At 48.7% G+C, this 25,608-nt stretch overlaps 2 protein-coding genes across 8 annotated transcripts in view; one reads left to right on the top strand and one right to left on the bottom strand.

Moving 5' to 3' along the window:
* Positions 1 to 22,194, bottom strand: part of LOC119973469 (thymidine phosphorylase) — a 151,846-nt gene extending 129,652 nt beyond the window's left edge. For 4 of the 7 annotated variants that reach the window (XM_038811670.1, XM_038811672.1, XM_038811671.1 and 1 more), the window contains exons 1-2: positions 8,382 to 8,545; positions 5,160 to 5,286 (exon numbers count right to left, since the gene is read on the bottom strand). The gene's annotated coding sequence lies outside the window, so the exon portion shown is untranslated. Of the gene's footprint in view, positions 1 to 5,159; positions 5,287 to 5,788; positions 5,874 to 6,961; positions 7,043 to 8,381; positions 8,546 to 22,177 lie in introns of those variants that run through there. The other 3 variants (XM_038811669.1, XM_038811667.1, XM_038811668.1) reach the window with 3 other exon arrangements.
* odf3b (outer dense fiber of sperm tails 3B) overlaps positions 7,421 to 25,608 on the top strand; it is a 56,235-nt gene continuing 38,047 nt past the window's right edge. The window contains exons 1-3 of the mRNA XM_038811677.1: positions 7,421 to 7,544; positions 8,234 to 8,361; positions 15,488 to 15,688. Of these exons, the coding sequence (XP_038667605.1) occupies positions 8,253 to 8,361; positions 15,488 to 15,688 (310 nt within the window). The 5' untranslated portion in view covers positions 7,421 to 7,544; positions 8,234 to 8,252. The remainder of the gene's footprint in view (positions 7,545 to 8,233; positions 8,362 to 15,487; positions 15,689 to 25,608) is intronic.

A 25,608-nucleotide genomic window follows, 5' to 3' on the forward strand; every position in this document is an offset into this window, starting at 1 on the left:
CACGGAATTTCAGGTTGGACAACAGGTTATGTTATCTGTTTATAACCCCAGCACGTTTTTGGCTCCTAAATTTTCCGGCCCGTATTCAATTTCGGACAAAATCAGCCCCTCCGTTTACAGAATAAAATACCCCAACGGTAAGACTGCGTGGTTTCATATTAGCCAGTTAAAGGCTTATGGAACGCAGTCCAACCACACACACCATGTCTTACTGGACACTGCAGAACATCTCGCTCTGCCCACAAGAGACACATTTCCACCCTCCCCCTCACAGACCAGTTCCTCATCGGACTCGCCCTCGACTCCGCCCACTGACTCCAGACCACGTCCCGGAACGCCCACAAGCTGCCACAGCAGAGACAGCGACACTGACTGTGACAATGAGGACAGCCACAGCACCCCACCCTACATCCCCCACTTCAGCGACTACGACCCCGACTCCAGTGACTCCATGGAGGTCACCTACATTAAATATCCAAACCCACACCCAGACCCACCACCCGACCCCGACGATACCGACTATGCCCCTTCAAATTTAGGCACCACATTTTGGCACAGGGACAATTCATGGCGACTTGTCCGCAATGACGAGAGTGAACCCCGGTCACATAATGCACAGATTGCATGCCTGATCCATACGAGAGTATGGGATCCGGGAGAAGAGGAAGACGTGATGTCTGACTCCCGACACGGCAACCCCTTTGTGATCCTGTTCACAGAGAAAGAGGAGAAGTGAGGTGTCCAGGTGATGTAACAGAGGAACCGCTTGAGGGAAGCGATATCCTTTCTGATGGAACCTGCACGTTTGTTTTTTTTTATATGTTAAGGGTTTGATTGCAGATCGGACACTGTCTTTTCAGCTGAAAAGCTTGTGACCGCCTCACATACACGTTAGCTTGTCCGCAGATATCTCTGAGAACTTCAGTTAGATACCCTCTGGTGAACCGACAAAGTTCACGACTTGTCTTATGTTTTCAGATGTTGGAGCATCTTAGCTCCTCCCTTGTTTTTTTTTAGGTGCCCCTCTATTCTGTGAATAGAGGCTGCAATTCCACGACGAATACATTCTTGCCCATTCATTTCAGGTTGCTCAGGCAGTGGAGAAACAGCATTGAGGACCCACCCTGTCTGAGAACCCCTTTGGTCAGCTAAGCTCGGGTACGGCACAGCACGCCTTACCCGGGGATCCCATACAAATCTTACTCATTCGACCTTTTCGTTCAAAATTTGGTTTCATTTTTCTTTAGGTAGCCCTTCGGCAGCCATCCCACATGCTATTTACATCCAGGAACATTCGGATGGTAAATCGCAAAGCCTGCGAGACGGCTCGCAGTGGAAAAGTTGTTAGGTGTATGTCTGGTCCTAAATTCGCATTTGAAAAAAAAATGAGGGGAGTCACAGGGAGTGACTTGGCCATTCATTTAAGGGACAATTGGAATGAGAGGCAGATACACTAGCATAACAGATATTAAACTATGTATTGACAGGTACTGTGCTTGATCCCATAGCTTTCGAACAGTCGAAGGAGGGATCACGGCAAGATCAGCCGTACAAAAGGAAGAGAAGGAAGAGAAGAAAGACCACGATGGAAGCCTACCTATTTCTATTTAATGTTGTTGTATTTTTGCACGTAGACGCAAACCATGTTTCCCCCATGACCCCCGCCGTTAATGTTTCCCACACACCGACTTCTCGAAGCCCAGTGATGAACAGCGAGGTTCAGACCTGGTGCACAAAATTCATGACCTGGTACTCGCTTTCATACATAATTGAATCACTGTTGGTGATTGCAATTCTCTGCATCATAGTGCAGACCCTCAGGGTGAGGAAATGGAAAAGGAGAGCCTCCCGCTCTTGCCCCTCAACCATTTACCGAGTCCAATCCCCTATTTTCGGTTTTCACCAATCCCCCCAACCCCTTGATGTATAAGAGATTTATTTAATGCGATCTGTAAATAAAAATGATTACGGATGTATTATATTGTTCTGAACTCGACTGCCGAGTCAGAAAGCAAGATGTACTGTGGTATGAATGAGTAAGATTTTAGAATGTGATAGGATGTTTTAAAAGTAAGACGAGAGTAGTCGTTTTGATAGGTAGAGGTTCCCGATTATTGGTAATGCATGTCCCCTTTGACATAGCGCCAATTAGAGAAATGTTAGCTAAAAATTTTTGCCATAGTTAAGGACAGAGTAGACGCCCTGGAACTCGCTAAGGTCAGGGAACCCAAAAGAACACAGGGAACCCAAAGGAACACAGAGGAACCGTACATAGGTGATCCTTCACAATTTCTAGTGAGGATCACAAGGAGGGAGTGTAGCCATCTAAGATGGACACCAGTAACACAAAATGGAAGACTGCAAAGAATACAGGGAAAAACGGACATGGTCAAAAGCAAACAGCTTGCAGAAGCTTTCAGCATTGAGACACTTGCAAAAACCGGTTTCCCGACAGCTGCAGAGTTCAGGCAGCGCTGTTAATGGGAAAACAGTTTACATACTAATGCGGTGATACCGGGACAGTCCCGGGCACAATAGATACACTCAAGTATCAATCGATACTTTCAATAGAGAAGCAGACACGATGGAGCCAGCGAAACCAGGACAATGAGTCCTAAGAACCGCCCCAGCCATCAAGGAACGACCCTAAGATAGGGGGGTTCAAATCATATCGATTGGGGAAAGACCCAATCGATCCCCAGCAGGTGAGGAAGCCCGCCCCAAGGGGCACGGACCTCCTGGGACCTATAAAAGAAGGTCCCGCACATGGTTCGGTCTCCTGTCTCCGGCCTCCGACTCCAGCCTTTTACACCAGCCGTCGAGCAGCAGCCATCGATAAGTAAGTGCCAAACGACGATCGCTACCTTGACCCAGGCATTACTTATACCCGTGCCGACCAGTAGTAACAAGAAGTTCCAGACCAGAACGGAACAAAGGCCTTGTTCCCTGACCTTGCCTGTTCCTTCTTAGACAAGTATTAGTCGTTTAATGGTAGAAGTAAGTTAGTCTTTAGCGTGTGCATGAGTATTTATTATAATTGTTATAATAAACTCTAACTGTTTGGACTTACTAATTGGTGTATAGCTTTATTGCTTTGAACTTGACCTTGATACTTGTGACGGTGTCTCTTACGGCACCTGGCGACTCCAGAGCACTAGAAGAGAAACAGAGCCAAGCGAGTGTTAAGCACACTTCCTCTGCTGGAGGAGTGTTAAACACACTAACTCAGAACGAGCAACAACTGGCAGTTCGCTGATCTTCTCAATTTGATATATCATAATTTGCCCAATATTGATAAAATGTGAGAATTTATAACATCTGCAGAAACATACCGTCCGACAAGACCTTGTTAAATGTCACCAGGAGAAAGTACCCTGGCTGTTTTTTAACAAATATTTCCATGTATGGCCCTGAGGGAGCAAAAATTGGATAGTCCCAGAAAACAGACTGAAAGAATGTCAGACAGGCAGTCAATGCTTCTGTTGCGGGAAGAATGTCACTGACTGCTCATTTAAATGGTTGCAGCATGCAGCTCAGTGCTAAACAGACTGCTGAATAGCTGCTCATCTCAGTCAGGGGCCTAAGTTAATTAAAGTTAGCTTTATTATGGTCCCTCCTGTTTTTTCCTGTTTAGTCTCTTATATCCTCTTTTATTTTGCCGCGACATTTTTGATCCATGGACGATTAATGGACCTGTGACTTTAAGGCAAAGCAACTTGTATGTGGGATGTGACTTGTGCCCTTAATTCGAGCAGAGGATTGCAGCAGAAGGCATCAGTGATGGCTCACTCTGATTGGCTTGGCTGATAGCCAATGAATTGGCCTGGAAAGCTGTGCTTGGATCTGTTCACACTGAAATGGTTCAGGGACCTGAGGAGGTTTCAGTTACGCTTTGGCAGCCAAGGAGGAAAGCCTTTCTATTTTCACTCTGTTTTTCCTGCAGAAAGACTGTGTTTTCTGAACTTGCGACAAACCCGGATGAATCCGTTTGTAGGAGAAACACTACCGGCTGTACAGGAAAGATTCAGAATCTGGCAATTCTCTCCAGAAGGCCGGAGGGGATGAGTTCTTGGTGGACAGAGGCCTGGGGCCAAACTTCAAGTTGAAGGTCCAGCTTGAAAAGAAATGAAGTGTCTCCAGAAAGCCTACTGCCTATAAGTCCTCCATTCTCTAACCTGCAGGGCTAGCCTCTGGCAATGGCCCGAGGCGGTGCATACTCGGCGTGGTATATTCCCCAGGTACGCTGCTTTCCAGGGGGTGGAGAATAGGGGGCCGGTCCCAATTTCATGCGGAAAAATGGATTCTCCAGCTGTCGCCGAACACAATTTTGGCGTCATGGTGCAGAGACTCCAGCCCGTGGTCTCCCCTTGCTGCAAGCAAAATAAATTATCTGTTGATGTTAACCTGTATTTTGTTGTCTGAGTCTTGGAAGGAGGGAACATGAGGCAACTGAGAAAGGATCTTGCTGAGGTGAAAAACAAAGGTCAATGCTGATCCCCATGATAAATTAATCCATAGCTGGAGGACAAAGGGAAAGGGACAAGTTGGTTCAGGACTGGTGTTGAAAACCATTTCTTCACACAAACTGACCGATGGTTGGAGTGCTGAAAGCAATAGGAGGCAAGAACTCTGGACAGGGAATAGTTAAGGGATAAGGTGAAAAAATCAGTTGGTAGGCATTTGCAGGGGTGTGGGGTGGTTAAGGGATATGGGGAAAGGTAGATGGATGGGCTGATTTCTAGCAAGTACGGTAACTGTAATGATACACTTTCACAGACTTCATTGTGAACACAAAAAGGATTTAATCCTAAGAAAACAGCAGCCTCATAGCTGCACCAAGCTCCTTACATGTCTCCTGTCTTTGTTCCCTAAGCCAGGTGACCCACACTCTGCTGTGTTACCCTTAAATGGACAGTCATCACAAATTACCACCCTGGGCTAATGGCTTTTCCCATTCCCAAAACATTCTTCCTCTCTTCTTACATTCTGCATACTAATTAAAGACTGAATGCCCTAACAATAATAGAGCGCTAACAGGAACTGCCCTACCTCTCTACCTACACACCCAGGGACAGAACAGAATATTCCGTGCTTTATTCACCATCATTGCATGGCTAATTATCTAGTTGGAGCACTGAAATAAAGAAGCAATTCCACACCTTTAGAGCAATTAGGTTAGTAATTTAACCAGTTCTGATCCTGCTGGAGATCACGTAGTGCTTCTCTATAAAAATATCTTCCCAATTCCAGGTGCACACAGCTCCTTGCATTAATACAGACCGCCTCCTAAAGAAAAGAGAAAACAGATAATAAATGATCTCTGAGGATTTACGGACACAATTTTACGAGAATGATCTCAAAGGTGAATTCTAGGTGGCTTTCAGCCACACCAACTGCCATTCAGTAGCTCGATCCCAGGGGAGTGGGGAATGAACTAACAGGAGGATAAACTGCAAGATGTCACATATCAACTGTAAAATTAGCATAAACTGACAGTTCAGAAACAGCTGATATGCACACCTCAAACCTATACTCTCGCATACCCCATCACCCAGCCTCCGATGCTGGGGGTGGTGGGTCGTTTAAAATGACCTGGATGTTTTGGTTGATGTTTCTTGGCTGATGAAAGATAGAACATGTTCAAAGAACAGAATGGACTCCGCCTGGTCTTAAGGAGAACTTGTCCGGCTGATAGCAATTGAAAGGCTTCAAATCAAGGGCAGGAGATTGCACTGCATGGTCCTACCAAATACAGGGTTCTTATCCCTGAGCGATCCGCACTTCATACCTTCCTGGACCACTTCTCCAAATACAGGTGAGTTTAATCAACTCTGCCTTCTGCAGATCCCAGCCTTTTACATTTGTCATTCTGGCTCCATTTCAAACGCCCAGTGAAGTTGGCAAACTACCTCAGTAACACGTGACAGAACTGGAAGAACTGGAATTTCATATTTCTTGCGCATGATGTTCCAGTCCAATTATTTACAGTTTGTCTTTGCCATTTGAATGTTGCTTGATTTAACTCCCTCAGCCCTGTCTCTATTTTACCTCAAAGGAACAGGGGTAGGTCATTCAACCAATCAAAATCTCTCCTACTATTCAATGAGACCATAGTTGATCTATCCCTTTACTTCGCTTTAGCTCCACATATAAGTTGCTCCACTTACCCAACAAATCCTATCAATCTGAAACAAGAACATTGCCCCCAGCAATGATAGGCTTCAATAAGCAAAGTTCTAGCATTCCTCAGGATTCCTGTTGGAAAAGTGCTTCCTAATATCACTCCTTCTTGACGTAATGTTAAGGTTTGGTCCCCTTGTTCTTGATTCATCCACCATAGTACTTACCCAATCAAATCTCTTCATCATTTTAAGCACCCCAGCTAAATCCTCCCATCCCCATTGTTCTGTAGCGACTACATCACTGACTAATGTAGATTCATGGATCTCCCGTGGTATTGCTCTTTGAGTTTCCAGGATTTGTTTTTTTTGCATAATATGGCATAGTGGGGAATTTGTAACAGAGTGGGCAGCACGGTAGCACAGTGGTTAGCACTGTTGCTTCACAGCACCAGGGTCCCAGGTTCGATTCCCGGCTTGGGTCACTGTCTGTGCGGAGTCTGCACATTCTCCCCGTGCCTGTGTGAGTTTCCTCCGGGTGCTCCGGTTTCCTCCCACAAGTCCCGAAAGGCGTGCTTTTAGGTAATTTGGACATTCTGAATAACAGGTACCGGGATGTGACGATTAGGGGGTCTTCACAGTCACTTCATTGCAGTGTTAATGTAAGCCTACTTGTGACAATAAAGATTATTATTATAGAGAGGGAGCTCTGATTTTAAGAGGGTGCCCCGTTGTTCTGGTTGTTCAGCAGAGGGAATAGTCTCTCTGTACTGAACATAAAATGAAATTCTTCCTCATTTTCATCAACAGTTAGGGGTGGGGGGAGGGACGGTCTCACTGACCTGTGTTCTGTTCAGCCAATTCCCCATCACCAGTGAAGCATCAGAAATGGCCTACTTTGCACCTTGAATGTTTTCTCTGGGTCGGGAAGGGGGGCGGGGGGGGGGGGGGGGGGGGGGGTGAATTATTCGACCTGATGTGAAATAAAGCAGAAGAAGGTATCAGCAGAAAATGCGAGAAGAACTCGGCAGGCCTGCCAGCACCCGCGGGCAAAGGAAGAGCTGACGTGTGATTCTTCTTCAGACCCTTCCTCAAAAGGAGATGCCAGGGTTTCAGGAAGAGCAAGTCACAGGGGATTGGCAATCCTATCAAACCTTGACCCCGTGGCCCAGGAGCAGAGCCTGTTGCCACCCCCTTTAAATACATTGGCATTGTTAGCTAAGAAATTGATCAGATTTGGTCATCAATAAGTAGCTGTTGCTGGGAAACCGGGTTGACAATGGCGCTTTCACCCAGCGGCGATCATTGAACCGTCTGAGAGTCGGAGGCAGGAGACGCGCTCACTCAGCACTCCTTGCAACCCTTGGGCAGTGTTCTCGCCAATCTCTGTCGTTGTTCCCCGTTTCAATTGTGAATCAATTAAAAGTGAGTGGTAGTTGGAAAGATCAGGGCTTGGAGAGAGCTTGTTAAATGCCCGCTGGTGTCTTCAAATGGGCAGAGTGCTCAATAGTGGGCAGCACCCGCCCGCAACCCCATTTGAAAACCTTACCTTGTTCTGTGAGCTTTGTCTGAAGCCCTAATTGCAAAGGAGACCCTCGCAAAGGAAGGTTCCACCTTTGATGTGTATTGCCTGGGTTTGATCTCACTCCAGTTTACTTGGTGCCAATTATAGGAAGACCCGGGCCTTGGACCCTACTGCCTCCTCCTGAAAATGTGTGTGTGTGTGTGGGTGGGGGAGAGTGAGGACAGAGAATGTCACAACTCCCCCATCATAGTCCAACACCTTCGCCAATGACCATTGTTTAGGTTCAGGTGTCAAGTGAACCCAAACCTCATTCCAACTCGGTCAACCCAACTCTGCTCAAATCGATTCGCCCCATTGACCCCCAGGGGATGTTTGCGGTGGGCCGAGGTTCGCTCAATGCGCCCAGTTTCTGACCGAGGTGACTGGCTACCACCTCATCCGTCCCTCTTTCTGACAGCTTTGATCCCAAACTCCTCCACCCTTGGGGCCAACATTCAGTATTCAGCACAGTGATTCTGAACTCCCTCATTGGGAAACCATTTCAGGGCGCGAACTCAATTCTAATCATGGTCCCCCTCCCTGTTTTCAGATAAATCTCTTCATCTACAATGCCTGCTGATCCTTGGGTTGGAACATGGAGGCCCCACCGCCCGAGAATGGCCGTTGCAGCGATGTACAACAGTCCAGGACCCAAATACCTCTTGCGTGGACAGACAGGTGTGTATGACACGGCTTACCTCAGCATTCCTGTACCACTTTCCTTTCAGCTTTGGGGCGAAAGACCAGCGCAGGCAGCAATGTTTTGGACACTCCTCCAAATCACAATGTCACTAATTGTTGTCAGACAAACCCTAAAGTACTCTGCTGCACTCATTCACACCGGTTCCCCGTTCCTATGGTGAGCAGGAGGCACTCACTCGAAGACCACACCTATTTGTTTATGTCAACTATCCAGTTACCTTTATTAAGAGAATGACTCAACAGTGGAGCCTCAATAACACGGAACACACTGAATTCCGGAAGCTGCGACTGATATTTCCACCTGGAATCAGACAACAGCCGCGGAAATCCGGGCAAACAAAATACGTTTGTGGTTCGAGACTTCTGTTGACAATTCCTACTATCAGTGAGATGTTTAACTTAAGCCAATCAAAAATGCTGCCACTTTGTCCACCCCACAACATTGGAGCCGGCCCAGGATCCCAAAACACATTCGACCTGAAGTTTTTTTGACTCCGACCCCTCGTTCCTGCTGGGACCACACAGAGAGGCCACCGGGCTGCCGTGAAAGGTCAGGGCCCTCGCCCCCAACCAGCGCTGGGAATTTCCTCCATCCTGAGGCGGCGTCAACTCCCGATTAACCGCCCAATCCCACCCAAAATAGAATTCTCGCTGTGAGGGGATGTGATAATGTTTAGTAACAATTCCTCCAGCGTTGTTCAAATTAATTTAGAATGCCCAACGGACTATTCCCCCAAGAGCCCAGGGAAATCTGGCACCAATTTGTCACTGTTTACATATATTTGCATTTCCTCTGGACTAAAGAAATGCAGACATACCAGTATATGGATGAAAGGAAGGCATATTCAGCTAATAGGGGCATGATTAGATCACACAGCCTATGGTGCCTTCTCCGCCATTCCATACTGTCATAGTTGAACTTGGGTTCAACTCAAATTTCCCGTCCACTCCCCATACCATTTAATTTCCACTCCTCATACCCTTTAATTACCACTCCCCATACCCTTTAATTCCCACTCCCCGTACCTGTTAATTCCCACTCCCCATACCCTTTAATTCCCGAAGCGACCAAAAGAAGTCTGTCTATCCCAGTCAACAATGGAACATCCATAACCCTCTGGGGTGGAGCATTCCAAACATGCAAAGACCATTCAAAACATTATGCAAAACAGCTCTGATGTACCATCAATTGAACGTGAGACGAGTTGCTGTACAAAAGTATGGCTTTAATCAGCTAGATGTTAGCCCTGCGGCCGATTACAGTATAAGGACGACTGCTGGGAGTACTGGGTATTTATACCCCGCCTTAACTCAGCCTCTCGACCAATCAGGGAGCCATCACATGACTGGTCTCAACCAATCGGTCGAGAGGCACATGACCGACCAGGGCCAATGGTAAGCTGGTGTTCTGCACCAATGGCAGGCAGCTATGCTAATCATACCACCACATTCACCCCTTGCGGAGAAAGAAGCCGGGGCGGGGCGGGGCAGGGCAGGGGGGGTCAACGAGAGCTGGGGGGGTCAACGAGAGCTGGGGGGGGTCAACGAGAGCGGGGGGGGTCAACGAGAGCGGGGGGGGGGTCAACGAGAGCGGGGGGGGGTCAACGAGAGCTGGGGGGGTCAACGAGAGCTGGGGGGGTCAACGAGAGCTGGGGGGGGTGAACTGGTGGTATGAGTAGTAATGAGAGAAGGGAAAAAAAATGTATCCTTGGCTTCCCACTAGCCCAGACATTTAACAACAGTACATACTGTCCATACAAGGTCCATGGTGGTGTTGAAAGTTAAATGGACTCAATCAGCCTTTTTGTTGCCAGTGATGTCCTGGCAGACCGCCGCAGTGGAGTTGGTGATGCTGGTTCAGCCGATGGTGGTGGTTCAGCTGATGTCCTGGACTCCGGGAGCGATGGTCCTTGAACTGTCTCCGTAACCCGGGCTGGTGGTGGAGACGCCATGGATGGGGGAGGGGTGGCCTGGGTGGGGCACTGGGGGAAAAAGAACAGGGGGGGGTCTGTGGTGAAGGGGGGGAGGGCCGCATGCGGCGGGTGCCAGGTCCCGGAGGGAGACCGTGTCCTGCCGACCGTCGGGGTAATCCACGTACGCATACTGCGGGTTAGCGTGGAATAACTGGACTTGTTCCACCAACGGGTCGGACTTGTGCACCCGCACATGCTTCCGGAGCAAGATGGGTCCAGGGGCGGCCAGCCACGTCGGGAGAGAGGATCCGGAGGACGACTTCCTGGGGAAAACAAGAAGACGTTCATGAGGTGTCTGATTTGTTGTGGTACAGAGGAGTGAGCGGATAGAATGTAGGGCATCGGGGATAACCTCTTACCATCGGGAAATAGGGAGATCTCTGGACCGGAGGGCCAGTAGTATGGTCTTCCAGATGGTACCATTCTCCTGCTCGACCTGTCCGTTACCCCGAGAGTTATAGCTGGTCGTCCTGCTAGAGGCAATGCCCCTGCTGAGCAGGAATTGACGCAGCTCGTCGCTCATAAATGAGGACCCCCGATCGCTATGTATGTACGCGGGGTAGCCGAACAGGGAGAAGATGGAGAGGGGGGGCCTTAATGATGGTCGATGTGGTCATGTCGGGGCAGGGAATGGCGAAGGGGAAGCGGGAGTATTCATCGATTACCGTCAGGAAGTAAATGTTGCGGTTGCTAGAGGGAAGCGGCCCCTTGAAGTCTATGCTGAGACGTTCGAAGGGGCGGGATGCTTTGATCAGATGCGCGCACTCGGGGCGGTAGAAGTGAGGTTTGCACTCTGCGCAGATGTGGCAGTCACGGGTTACTGTCCTGACTTCCTCGATGGAGAAGGGCAGGTTGCGGGCCTTTATGAAATGATAGAAACGGGTCACCCCTGGATGGCAGAGGTCTGCGTGGAGGGAGCGAAGGCGGTCTATCTGCGCGTTGGTGCAGGTACCGCGGGACAGGGCATCAGGAGGCTCATTGAGCTTCCCAGGATGATACAAGATATCGTAGTTGTACGTGGACAACTCGATCCGCCACCGTAAGATCTTGTCGTTCTTAATCTTGCCCCTCTGTGCATTATCGAACATGAAGGCCACTGACCGTTGGTATGTGAGGAGGGTAAACTTCCAGCCGACCAAATAGTGCTTCCAATGTCGCACAGCTTCAACTATGGCCTGGGCTTCCTTTTCCACTGAGGACTGGCGGAGTTCGGAAGCCTGGAGGGTTCTGGAGAAGAAGGCCACGGGTCTGCCCTCTTGGTTCAGGGTGGCCGCCAGAGCTACTTCTGATGCGTCGCTCTCGACCTGGAAGGGGAGAGACTCATCGATGGCGCGCATCGTGGCCTTTGCGATGTCCGCTTTGATGCGGCTAAAGGCCTGGCAGGCCTCTGTCGATGGCGGGAAGGTCGTGGTTTGAATGAGGGGACTGGCCTTGTCGGCATAATTGGGAATCCATTGGGCGTAGTAAGCGAAGAAACCCAGGCAGCGTTTGAGGGATTTGAGGGTATTGGGGAGAGGGAGTTCCATCAGGGGGCGCATGCGTTCAGGGTCGGGGCCTATCACTCCGTTACGCACTACGTAGCCGAGGATGGCTAGATGGTCGGTGCTAAACACGCACTTATCCTTATTGTAAGTTAGGTTAAGGAGTTTTGCGATTTGGAGGAATTTTCGGAGGTTGGTGTCATGGTCCTGCTGGTCGTGGCTGCAGATGGTGACATTATCGAGGTACGGGAAGGTAGCCCGTAATCCGTACTTGTCGACCACTCGGTCCATCTCCCGTTGGAAGACCGAGACCCCATTTGTGACACCGAATGGAACCCTGAGGAAGTGGTAGAGGCGCCCATCAGCCTCGAACGCGGTGTACTTGCGGTCACTCGCATGGATAGGGAGCTGGTGATAGGCGGACTTGAGGTCCACAGTGGAGAAGACTTTGTACTTCGCAATCTCGTTTACCATGGCGGAAATATGGGGGAGAGGATACGCGTCCAGTTGCGTAAACCGGTTGATGGTCTGGCTGTAGTCGATGACCATCCGGTTTTTCCCCCCAGTCCGGACCACCAGCACTTGGGCTCGCCAGGGACTGTTGCTGGCCTCGATGACCCCTTCCTTCAGCAACCTCTGGACCTCGGACCTGATGAAGGTCCGGTCCTGGGCGCTGTACCGTCTGCTCCGGGCCGCGACGGGTTTGCAATCGGGGGTGAAATTATCAAACAAGGAGGGGGGTCCACTTTGAGGGACGCGAGGCTACAGACAGTGAGGGGGGGGGGGGGGGGGGTATAGGGCCGCTGAATTGGAAGGTTAAGTTCTGCAGGTTGCACTGGAAATCCAGTCCTAGGAGTGCCGGTGCGCAAAGGTAGGGGAGGACAAGGAGTTTATAATTTTAAAAAACCTTCCCTTGGACCGTGAGGTCCGCGATGCAGCACCCGGTGATGCGGGCGGAGTGCGAACCTGAGGCTAACCTGATTTTGTGTTTTACAGGGTGGGCAGGGAGCGCGCAGCGTCTTACCGTGTCAGGGTGTACGAAGCTTTCCGTGCTCCCGGAGTCCAGCAGGCAGCCCATCTCATGCCCGTTGAGGTGGATTAGCGTCGTCGTCTTGGCGAGCGTGCGTGGGCGTGACTGGTCAAGCTGAATGGCCGCGAGCCGTGGAGAAGATCCATCGTCGTAGTCGTCGTCGGCCGAGTAGGTGCTGGCAGGACCTTGTGTGCCATTCCAGGATGGCGGTGCCCAGGATCCGCACGTGAAGTCGGGGCCCCAAGATGGCGGCGCCCAGGACCCGCACGTGGAGTCAGGGTCCCAAGATGGCGGCGCCCAGGACCCGCACGTGGAGTCGGTTTCCCAAGATGGCGGTGCCCAGGACCCGCACGTGGCCTCCGGGGCCCAAGATAGCGGCGCCCGCGGGACCCTCGTGGTTGCTGGGGGTGGGGTTAGCGGTGCCGGCGGGCCGATCGGAGCGGCTGAGAGCGGGGGCAGAGAGGCGCACAGGCCGGGCGCAGGGGCCCACAGGCGGGGGGGGGGGGAGAGATTGGCGTGGTGCGCTGGAAGGGCCCGGAAAGGCCCAGAAGAGGAGATCCCTGGTCGCTGTGCGGCACAGCAGCGACCGATTTGGCCTGGCAGACTGACGAAAAATGGCCGTTCTTCCCGCAGCTCTTACAAAGGGCAAGGCGGGCAGGGCAGCGCGGGCGAAGGTGTTTGGCGAACCCACAGAAATAGCAGCGGGGCCCCGCGGACTTGTCGGGGCGCCCCGCGGTGCAGGCCCGAGGGGGGTCGGGAGCGGCGGATGGCAGTGGGGAAGCGTGCCAGGAGGCCCAGGGTGCAGCAGCGCGGCTTGGGACATAGGCGCGGGCGTTTAAGTCGGCGACCTCCAGGGAGGTGGAGAGAGTCCGTGCCTCAGTTAGGCTGAGGTCGTCTTTTGCCAGCATCCGCTGGTGGATAGTGGCGGATTGCATCCCAGCCACGTAAGCATCTCTGACAAAAGTTCCATCTGCTCTGTGGCTGAAACTTGGAGGCAGGTGCAATTCCTCCCCAGGACAGCGAGGGCCTGGTAAAAATCGTCTAAGGACTCACCAGGGAGCTGTTGTCTGGTAGCCAGCAGATGTCGGGCGAACACTCGGTTTACTGGCTTAAGAAACTGTCCTTTCAGCTTATCCATGGCCGCGTCGTAATCTTTTTCTTCCCCTATCATCGCGTAGGCCGCCATGCCCACGCTGGAATGGAGAATATGAAGCTTCTGTGCCATGGTGGGGGGGCTGCTTGCGGACGCCAGGTAGCCATCGAAACACGTCAGCCAATGTTTGAAGGTTTCCGATGCGTTCTGAGTTTGCGGGCTGATGTGGAGGCATTCGGGCTTGATCCGGAGCTCCATCTTCAAATTTCTAGCTGATTAAATTGATGTACCATCAATTGAACGCAAGACGAGTTGCTGTACAAAAGTATGGCTTTAATCAGCTAGATGTTAGCCCTGCGGTCGATTACAGTATAAGGACGACCGCCGGGAGTACTGGGTATTTATACCCCGCCCAGGGCGGGGTTAACTCAGTCCCTCGACCAATCGGGGAGCAGTCACATGACTGGTCTCAACCAATTGGTCGAGAGGCACATGACCGACCAGGGCCAATGGTAAGCCGGTGTTCTGCACCAATGGCAGGCAGCTATACTAATCATACCACCACAAGCTCCAAATCCTAGTCACTTGGAAGAAGGAAGTGAATGCGCTATTGTCAAGTTTGCGGATGACGCAAAATAGGTGGGGAGGCACGTGCTGAGTGAGGATGACACAAAGAGTCTATATTGGGAGAAAGACAGGTTAGGTGAGCAGCACAAACTTGGCAAATGGAATATAATGTAGGAAAATGTGAAGTTATGCACTTTGGTAGGAAGAATAAAGGAGCTGAATATTATTTACATGGAGAAGGATTGCAGAAAGCTGCAGCACAGAGTGATTTGGGGTTCTCCATGCATAAATCACAAAACAACTGGCATGCAAGTTCAGCAGATAATAGGGAAGGCAAATGGAATGCCTTTATTTCAATAATAATAGCTTATTGTCACACGTAGGCTTCAAGCAAGTTACTGTGAAAAGCTCCTGGTCGCCGCAATCCGGCACCTGATCGGGGAGGCCAGTATGGGAATTGAACCTGTGCTGCTGGCATTATTCTGCATTACAAGCCAGCTGTTTAGCCCACTGTGCTAAACCAGCAATTAAGGGAATGGAGTTGAAAATTAGGGAAGTCCTGCTAAAACTATAGAAGGCACTAGTTAGACCACACCTGGAATACTGTGAACAGTTTTGGTCCCCTTATCTAAGGAAATATATCTCAGAGTAAGGGTCACCCATTTAAGACAGAGATTGGGAGGAATTTCTTCTTTCAAAGGATAGTGAATATGTGGAATTCTTTATCACAGGGAGCTGTAGAGACTGGGCCGTTAAGTACGTCCAAGACTGAGGCAACAGATTTTTAATCAGTAAGGGTTATGGAGATAAGGCACGAAAGTGAAATTGAGGATTGGCATATTAGATCTGTCGTGATCTCATTGAGCACCCGCAATGGGCTGAATGGCCTCTTTCTGCTCCTACGTCTTCAGGTTTTATGGTAAAGCTCCTGACATTTCCTTGTTTGATCTTTTTCCAGGTTATTGGGATCATGACACAACAACAAACAGGGCACCTGCTTATTCGATGGCCAAACGCCACCCAGATCTGAAAGATAGCGGCACCCCAGCACCAAGAACGCTACCGGAGAAGATGACTCACCATGGAAAGGAGAGTGTTCCTGCCTGGACAATGGCCCATCGACACAAAGACTTTGACCCTGGTAGAACTCCAGGACCAGGTCAGTGCTGAATGGCCAAGAGGTGGGAAATGCGATGAATAAGGAGAGATGTTTTAGTTCGCAAACCCACTGCTGTATCATGGCATAAATTGTGGCTCACTGCACTGTCCTGAATTCTTTTGGCCAATCCTTCAGCTTCCTAGGCCCTAAGAATTAAAATGACCTCCCTAAACTTTTCTACTTCTCCCTCCTCTTTAAGATGTTCCTTAAAACCGATATATGAATAATCCTAATAGCTCCCTAGGTAAAAGCACATTGCCGCTGATGCTGGAATCTGAAACAAAAACAGGAAATATTGGATAATCTCAGCAGGTCTGACAGCCTCCGCGGAGAGAAAAAGGGGCTACCATTTCGAGTCTGGTGACTCTGTCAAAATATCTCTCTATGTGCCTAGGAGTGAAATTCTCTTTGGCAATAGCTCCCGCGAAGCGACTTGAGACAATTCACCATGTTAAAGGTGCTAATTAAATGCAAGTTGCTGTAGTAACCAGCTTCTGAGTTTTGAAGCTGCAGCACAATGGTAGAGGCGGGAACCCTCACAACTTTTAAGAAGTATTTAGACGAACACTTGAAATGCCATAGCATACAAGGCCATGGACAATGGGATTTAGAATAGTTAGGTGCTTGATGGTGAAGGGCCATTTTCCGTACTGTAAAACTCTTGACTTTATGATCAAATGTACTATCTTTCAGATAAAATAGTGACCTCATAGCCTTTTCTGCATGCTGACAGGGATATTTAAGATCAAATGGCATTGTCCAAATGGAGTGAGGAGCTCTCTGGGTTTACTGGCCAACACTCCTCCCTCAGAAATTGTCACAAAAATCTGATCGCTGCTCTCACTGCTATTTGTGGAATCTTGCTCTGCACAAAATAGTAGCTCCGCTTTCCAGGGGCCTGTTAAGAAGCTGGACAAATGCAGGTCTTTATATCTATCCAGGTGGTATTTGCATGAAATGTTTATTGGGTTGAAACTGAGGAAGTCCTGTAAGTCCCCCAGCCACATCGCAAATAAAGTGATCTCCTAGTTAGTCACAGTGGAAAGCATGGATGGTCAGGGCTATTAAAGATGTTTAGTTGCCAGAGAGTTAAGTGTCAGAACGCTTAGACAATTCTTTTATCCGTCAATCATTTAAATAACTCTGAATTAGTGTGAAATTAATCCACACTAAGTAAAACCACATAGAGGAGGTAAAGGTCACAGTAAAGGGTAAAGTAAGGAGAGCTAAATCATAGCCTACAAAGCGCAAAGAGATAGGGAGGAAAGGGTGGCTAGGCAGAAGCTGGTCGACTCCATACTGGAGGTAGACCATAAATACTCCGAGGCCCCGACCGTAGAACTCCTGGCGGAGAGGAAAGAATTACAAAGGAACTTTGACCTGCTCTCCACCAGGAAAGCAGTACACCAACTCCGCCAGGCACGCGGGGCCCTATACGAACACGGAGACAAAGCCAGCCGCCTGTTGGCCCACCAGCTGAGAAAGCAGGCAGCCAGCAGAGAAATTGCGCAAATCAGAGATACCAGAGGCACGTTGGAAACAGAACCAGAGAGGATTAACAAAACCTTCAAGGCCTTCTACCAAGAGCTGTACACCTCAGAGCCCCCAACGGGGAAGGCTGGGATGAACCGGTTTCTTGACGGACTGGACATACCAGTTGTGGAAGAGGGCAGAAAACGGGATCTGGAAGCGCCACTAGCACTGGGAGAGATCATGGACAGCATTAGCTCCATGCAGGCGGGGAAGGCGCCGGGACCGGACGGATTCCCGGCGGACTTCTACAAAAAATTTGCGACAGCGCTGGCCCCGCACCTGCGGGAGATGTTCACAGACTCGCTAGCTAGGGGCACATTGCCACCCACGTTAGCACAGGCCTCAATCTCGCTGATACCTAAGAAAGACAAAGACCCAACGGAATGTGGGTCATACAGACCCATATCTCTGCTGAATGCAGACGCCAAAATACTGGCCAAAATCCTAGCCAAGAGGCTAGAAGACTGTGTACCTGAGGTGGTCACAGAGGACCAGACGGGCTTTGTCAAAGGTAGACAGCTTACCGCGAACATCAGGCGCCTGCTGAACGTGATAATGACCCCCTCCGGGGAGAGAACACAAGAGGTGATCGTCTCCCTGGACGCAGAAAAGGCCTTCGACAGAGTCGAGTGGAAATACCTCATAGAGGTACTGGAGCGGTTCGGGCTTGGAACAGGGTTCACCGCTTGGGTAAAGCTCCTGTACAACGCTCCCATGGCGAGTGTACAGACCAACAATACCAACTCCCAATACTTCCAGCTGCACAGGGGCACCAGACAAGGATGCCCACTGTCCCCGCTGCTGTTCGCACTAGCAATTGAACTGCTAGCAATCGCGCTCAGGGCAGCAAAAAATTGGAGGGGGATCCGAAGGGGAGGTAGAGAGCACAGAGTCTCACTCTATGCGGATGATCTGCTCCTCTATATCTCGGACCCACAAAGCAGCATGGACGGAATCATCGCGCTCCTGAAAGAGTTTGGAGCCTTCTCGGGCTACAAACTCAACATGAGCAAAAGTGAGATCTTCCCAGTACACCCGCAAGGGGGGGGGGGGGGGGGGGGGGCAGCACTAAAGGGGCTGCCGTTCAATCAAGCCCGACATAAATTCCGCTACCTGGGGATCCAAATAGCCCATGACTGGAAAGGGATCCACAAATGGAACCTCACCAGCCTGACGGAGGAAGTTAAAAAGGACCTGCAAAGATGGAACACACTCCCGCTCTCCCTCGCGGGGAGAGTTCAGACGATCAAAATGAACGTACTGCCCAGGTTCCTCTTCCTGTTTAGATCCATTCCGATCTACATCCCCAAGGCCTTTTTCAAAGCGCTGGACAAACTCATCATGGCGTTCGTATGGGGGGGTAAAAATGCTAGGATCCCAAAGAAGGTCTTACAAAAAACAAAAACCAGGGGAGGGCTAGCCCTCCCGAATCTACAATTCTACCACTGGGCAGCAACAGCCGAGCGAGTAAGGGGATGGATCCAGGAGCCAGAGGGCTGAGTGGGTGCGTGCGGAGGAGGCCTCCTGCATGGGAACCTCCCTCCGGGCCCTCGCCACGGCAGCACTCCCATCCCCACCCAAAAAACACTCCAGCAGCCCAGTGGTGACAGCCACCCTCCAATCCTGGAACCAACTGCGGCAGCAACTTGGCCTGACCAAAATGTCGAACAGGGCTCCCATCTGCAACAACCATAGGTTCACACCAGCACTGACTGACGCCACCTTCAAAAGGTGGAGGCAGGACGGGGGGACACTGACAGTCAGGGACCTATACACGGACGACAGGATCGCAACACTGGACGAACTGACAGAGAAATTTCAGCTAGCTGGGGGGAACGAGCTACGGTACCTGCAGCTCAAAAACTTCCTACGAAAGGAGACAAGGACGTACCCACAACCGCCACGACAGACACTACTGGAAGACCTACTGGACGCAAGTATCCTAGAGAAAGGCAACTGTAGTGACATGTATGACCGACTGGTAGATAGGGACGACACCGTACTGGACGCAACAAGAAGGAAATGGGAGGACGACCTGGGGATGGAGATAGGGTGGGGACTCTGGAGCGAAGCACTGCATAGGGTCAACTCCACCTCCACGTGCGCAAGGCTCAGCCTGACGCAACTAAAAGTGGTACATAGAGCCCACTTAACAAGAACCCGTATGAGTAGGTTCTTCCCGGAGGTGGAAGACAGATGTGAACGGTGCCAAAGAGGCCCGGCCAACCACGCCCACATGTTCTGGTCTTGCCCCAGACTCGTGGAGTACTGGACAGCCTTCTTCGAGGTTATGTCCAAAGTGGTGGGAGTGAGGGTGGAGCCATGCCCGATAGTGGCGGTCTTCGGGGTTTCAGAACAGCCAGATCTATTCCTGGGGAGGAGGGCGGACGCCCTTGCCTTTGCCTCCCTGATCGCCCGCCGTAGAATCCTGTTTGGCTGGCGGTCAGCAGCACCGCCCAGAGCTGCGGACTGGCTGTCCGACCTCTCGGAATCTCTCCAAATGGAGAAAATCAAATTTGCCATCCGAGGGTCGGACGACGGCTTCCACAGAACGTGGGAGCCATTCATGCAACTGTTCCGGGACCTATTTGTGGCCAATGTACAAGAGGAAGAATAGTCGGGGGAAGGTAGCGGGAGGGGGGGGGGGGGGGGGGGCTACAGGTTCGTTACGGGGGTTCGATGGCTAGCTAAGGCCCAAAACCAAACTAAATAAACATGTTGAGGGGGGGGGGGGGGGGGGGGGGCGCAGTTACTACTACGAAGATGCTTACCTGTAAATATGTATGTTAATTTTTGCGTGTTTGTTTTTTTTTTCTCTCCTAACAATTTGTAATTTGTTCAATATAAAATATGAAAACTGAATAAAAACATTTATAAAAAAAATAAATAAATAAAGGTCAGCCTTGATCTTATCGAATGGCAGGGCAGGCTTGAAGGGTATGCTCCCAAGTCCTATATTCTTTGTAGATGCCGATGCAATACATACTTTATCCAGCTCTGAACTTCTCTATTCCCATCTGACCTCGTATCTTCGGGAGTTCTCTCTGCATCATTTTGAGTATGATTATTCTGGATCCACCTAGCAGAACACCATCTTCCAGTGAAACACCATCTCTGGTAGACCTGTATCGCCATATTGACAGCTGTTTTCTATATCTTGTCAGGCCACCCCTGGATCACTTGCTGAAAGAGCATCTATAGCACTTATTCTTTGTTGGTGTAACATCAGTAGGTAAAGGATGTTACACCTGGTCCTTATCTCATGGTTTACTAAGATAGGTTGCAACTGAATAGCAGGATCATGTTTCACTGACAAAGAACAGTTCACGTTTTCTTTAGTGTGTCTCTGATTTGGGTTGCTCCTAGTTGTCAAATCTTAGTTCCTGCATATGCCAGTGGCATGATGTTGCTCAGTTCCAAAGTACCTTTCCTTGGCTACCCATTTTCCTTCAAATTTTCAGGCAACATTTATAAAAAAAAAAGTAAGGAGAGCTGAATTGAATGTGCATCCAATTTCATCCGAAGCCTGTGACGGTGGCAATGAGCCTTTTCTACAGCAAAACTGTCACGTGCACCATTGATGGAATCCACCCTCAAAGGCATCTTAAACTGGCAGCTCTATGTTTTACTTAAAAATACTTGCAAAGTAATCTCTAATCTGTGTAAGTATGGAGTTAAACCCTCATGCTGGAAGGGTTACTGTAAATGTCAGGCTCTAATGTTTGTGGATCTCTGTATTGTAAAACAGTCTAACTTCTGGGAGGCCTATGGAGCTGAGAAAAGGACATACCAGAAGGTCAAGGATGAACTAGTCAGATCCCTAGCTGGATGCTCAAGAATCATAGAATTTACAGTGCAGAAGGCGGCCATTCGGCCCATCGAGTATACCCCGGCGCTTGAACGAGCACCCTACTTAAACCCACACCTCCACCCTATCCCCGTAACCCAATAACCCCATCTCGCCTTATTTAGTGTGGCCAATCCATCTAACCCGCACATCTTTGGATTGTGAGAGGAAACTGGAGCACCCGGACGAAACCCACGCAGACACGTGGAGAACATGCAAACTCCACACAGACAGTGATCCATGCCGAGATTTGAAACTGGGACCCTAGCACTTTTAAGCAACACAGCTTATTAGTTTCTGAAAGTTCAACAGTTACATCAACTGTGCAAACTTGCCCCGAGGATTCCAGGCATGCAGGCGCAGAGAATTTAATTATGACATCTCATTGCAACTGTGTCGACTGCAAAGTCAAGTGAGTGGTGTACGCAGGCAGTGTTTTCTTTCATTGAGAAACCCAGGTGAAGGGCGATGCACATAGGATAGTTCACAAGCAATGCCAGAAAGAGAGCACTGGATGAATTTGAGAGACACGACAGGGGAAATGGAAGATGGCGAGGGAGCTGTGAAGTGTTGGGGTTTAGGGAGGGATATTCCAGAACATGGGACTTTATAGCTGAAGGCAAGGATGGAGGGGGTACACAAGAAGCCAAAATGGGAGGATTGTGTCGTTCTTTGGCGGTTGTACTGATCTGGTAATGACTTTATTTTAACGTATTTTATTCCAAACTTGAACCAAACTTGAACCAAATATTGTACAGATACCAACTATAATGGAACAAGTCCAAGTAAAATGGTTCAGTTATACTTAGATTTCTTATCATTATTCATGTACTTCCCTCTAACATATTCTCAGTTCCTCGTCAACATTTTATCTGCATTTGCAGCTCCTGTTTGCATTTCTCACCCGGATGTACCCTGCTCCTATCATTCAGCAAAATATTTTTACTAGAAGCAGTCTGCCACTAGCTAAATGCAAAATATATTTAACGTGTGTAATTTTGCACACCATCTCTTTCTCTACTCTGTAGGAAATTAACTTGGCAATTTTATAATTGTTTGCAGACGCAGTATTGTTCAGATGTTAAACCCAGTTGAAGATTTAAACTAACCAGACAACAGTTGATGTGACTTCATTGCCCAGAATTTCCTCTGAGATCGTTTGTCTCTCCTCGATTCAGGGTCTCCGTGACAGCAGATAGATTCCACCTATTCCCACGAGCACCTTTCATTTCATAGCTGTCCTATTCCGATTCCTCTTTCACTTTCAATCTTACATTTTTAAGTCTCATCTAATAATTTCCGCCTAGTCTTGGTATTTTAATTTAACTTTCAAAGCATAGATGTCAACGCTCGTTTGCCGCATCTTAGCTGACCTCGAGCACAAAACGTGCAAAAAAAAACTTTAAAATCACTGGTTCATCCTCAACTGCCGTATTATGTCCTATTCTGGACACTGTGTCTAGTAATATGTATCGTTACTAGTTGTTGTCGATGCCGATGGTCTGATGGTGTGATCCTGAAGAAACCACGAGTCTTCAACTTAAAGCAAACGATCATTAAAATAATGATTGATTATATCTGAGCTCGAAACTCTTCAGAACTATCTCTAGATATCAAGTAATTAAATTTGATTGTATTAACCAATTCACAACTATAAATACTAACTATACTGAGAGCTATCGATCATACACTACTGCTTACTAAACACTCCTGGGTTGAAAGAGACCAAGATCCTCTGGGAGCTGATGTTTATGGGTGGATCTAGTGATGCCCTCTAGTGGTAGTGTTACAGCTAGATGTTATAATTAACCCTTCAGTTATCTACTCATACATATGTCATTACAGACACCACACCTTAAGAGATATGGTAAGCAAGACTTTGGCCAGGGTAGCGTGAAAAGGGAGCTGCAGTTACGGGTGGAGTTTAATTCCCTCCCCCATGGCGAGGTTGGTGGCAGGGATGGCATTATGTCAGGTTGGTAGGGTGGTGGGTGGGGACCCTGCTGCCTTCCTACCGCCATGCTGATTAAGTCCGTGTTGGGGAGGCCTGCAGCTGAGGCCTTATGTTCTCTCATTATGAATTTGTGAGCTTTTACCGGATCAGAATTGTTTGTCACGTCTTCCAGTATCAATTCTTATAACTCCTGTTTACTTGTTTCTTAAAATTAGAATTGTATTTTATAAAAATACTTTTAAAACTTTGCACAGAAGAGTGTACCGCTAGGATTATAAAATAGGTCGAACGTAAATATTCTGGTTTTCTCACACAACAGCTGCATACCTGGTACCTATATTCAAAAAGCTTTGAAAAGAAATTCCAGCAAATTCTAAGGTCATTGTGTAATGTCTGTATATTTTAAGTTAAGGATGAAAGATGAGGAGTGGGCTTGTGCAGTATGTTACGACTGAAGTATTGAATGTACGTGGATGTTTGCACATTTTTGCCTTTTTTTGCTTTCTTTCTGTTGATGTCTGTAACTGTTTTCAAAGACAAAAACTACCTCAATAAAATTGTTTATTAAAAAAAAATGGATGAAAGATGACCCTGTGTGTGCAAAGGTGTCCAGGTGAAAACTTTAATCCTTTTCTGTTTCTCAGATTTGTTTGTATTAACTAAAATGCAAAGCCCTAATTATATTTTAATTTTACCTAATTATCTTTGTTCCACCTGATTATATCCATATCATACCTAAGAACCTCTGAGTCTCTTCTCATCACCCTCTTGACCACCATAAATGTGAAGAAGGATAGGTAGTTTTAACAAAGTAATGATTAGAAGCCAAACATCCAGCAGAGTGTCACTGCCCATCAGAGAAAGTTTCAAAAGTATAAAAGACAATTCCAAAATTACAGTAGCTGGAGGTCACATGATGTACGCACCCGAGCAGCTGTGTTTTCGTGAGCTCTGGCACTAATCACCTTTAAATCGTTCTTTTTAATCCTGATGCATAACCCAGAATTATTTGATCCTGACGTGTATAATCTGTCCTCTGTTCTTGGAAGATTCTGGCTACATTTTGGTGATGGGGAAGCCAAGTAAAGTCAAGAAAATCCTTGTTTGATTGAGGCAGCCGGAGACGGTTGCCGTGGCGCCCAGTTCACAGAGGCGGGTTCGCTTGTCAATGGCCTTCCCTTCGGCGATGCCATTGCATTGAGATGATCGGTTGCCATTGTGTGAGTCTTGGCACCCCGGCACGGGTGATTAGTGTTCACACTGATGATCTGCAAGATATCCGATCGAGAATGGATGAAATGCAGTAGAGAATTCTGTCAGCCGATAGGGCAGTTTCTTCTGTGGAGGCTTGCCTTGGAAATCCTGTTGCCTGGTATGTCGAACTCCCTGGTTGATTCAGGAAGATGAAGCTGGAGAAGGAGTATCCATGTTCTCAATGTCCCAAGGTGGTGCTGGGGATGAATTCCCAGCCGAATTTGAGAACTGGTCGCCATGCTTTCACAATCTCAATTCGAAGGCCGAGCATTTTGCGTTTGATGGAACACTTTGTACCTGGCCTTCGAGGCCTGGGGTAGGTCGAGGACTCCGACCACTGGTCTTACGTTCTCTTGACCTCGTCTACTCATCTTCTCTGTAAATAAAGTGAAGGGTACCAGAGATGTACTCCTTCGGTGCAAAAGCAAGGGTTACAGCACATACAAAAACAGGTCCATACTGCACCCTCATGCCATACTACCATCTGGAAGAGTTGGCGGTGGAGAGATGCCACTAGCCAGGGCCTAGGTTTCTCTTTACCGAGGCTTCAGAACAACAACATGGCAAAGACTCAGAGGCTTTGGTGAAACTCTGGATGGATCCTGGGTGTTGCTCGATGATCTTGTTATGGCTGTGGCCTTTCCAAGCTCCCTAGATGGTTAAATTATCCTGAAGTTCATCATTAACCCTGAACTTTGTTCCCTTATGATTATACCTCTGATTTTGTGTAATTGCCTTTTATTCTGACAAGAATGTCTGATGTATGAACACAGAAGCGTTTGCTGCCTATTATCCTGTTATACTGTGAAAATTATGCTGAGATGGTAGTATGGCATGAGGGTGCAGTATTGACCTGTTTTTGCATGTGCTGTAACCCTTGCGTTTCCACCGAGGGAGTACATTTATGGTACCCTTCACTTTATTTATAGAGAAGAGTGCCACAGCAAGGTGATGGTGGGTTGGTATAGAGGTGGTTGGTATGGCCTTAAAAACCCTCATTGTGGGTGAGGAAATCGTCCGGTTAAAACTATTGGTGTTATGTTTTTCATTTATACTTTTGTTACTTTGGGATTAACGAATCGCTGTTTGTCTCCTGAGAAGGTACAGGCAGATCATGTATCCTGGAAAAGTCTGGTTTCCTTATTTTACTGTAGTTAGCGCCTCTGGTGTTGTTGGAGCAGCGGGAAATATTTGCTGGCCCATCCCCCGGGCATGGTCGGTTAATCCTAACCTTTCTTGGGTTGGTCTTCTATATTTACTTGGCTGCATGGGTGGTGACAGTGGTTACATGATTACTTGGCTCATGGAATGTACGGTGGGCATACCATCCTG

Source organism: Scyliorhinus canicula, chromosome 11 (genome assembly GCF_902713615.1).
Source record: "Scyliorhinus canicula chromosome 11, sScyCan1.1, whole genome shotgun sequence".
In the NCBI taxonomy this organism is placed as follows: Eukaryota; Metazoa; Chordata; class Chondrichthyes; order Carcharhiniformes; family Scyliorhinidae; genus Scyliorhinus; species Scyliorhinus canicula.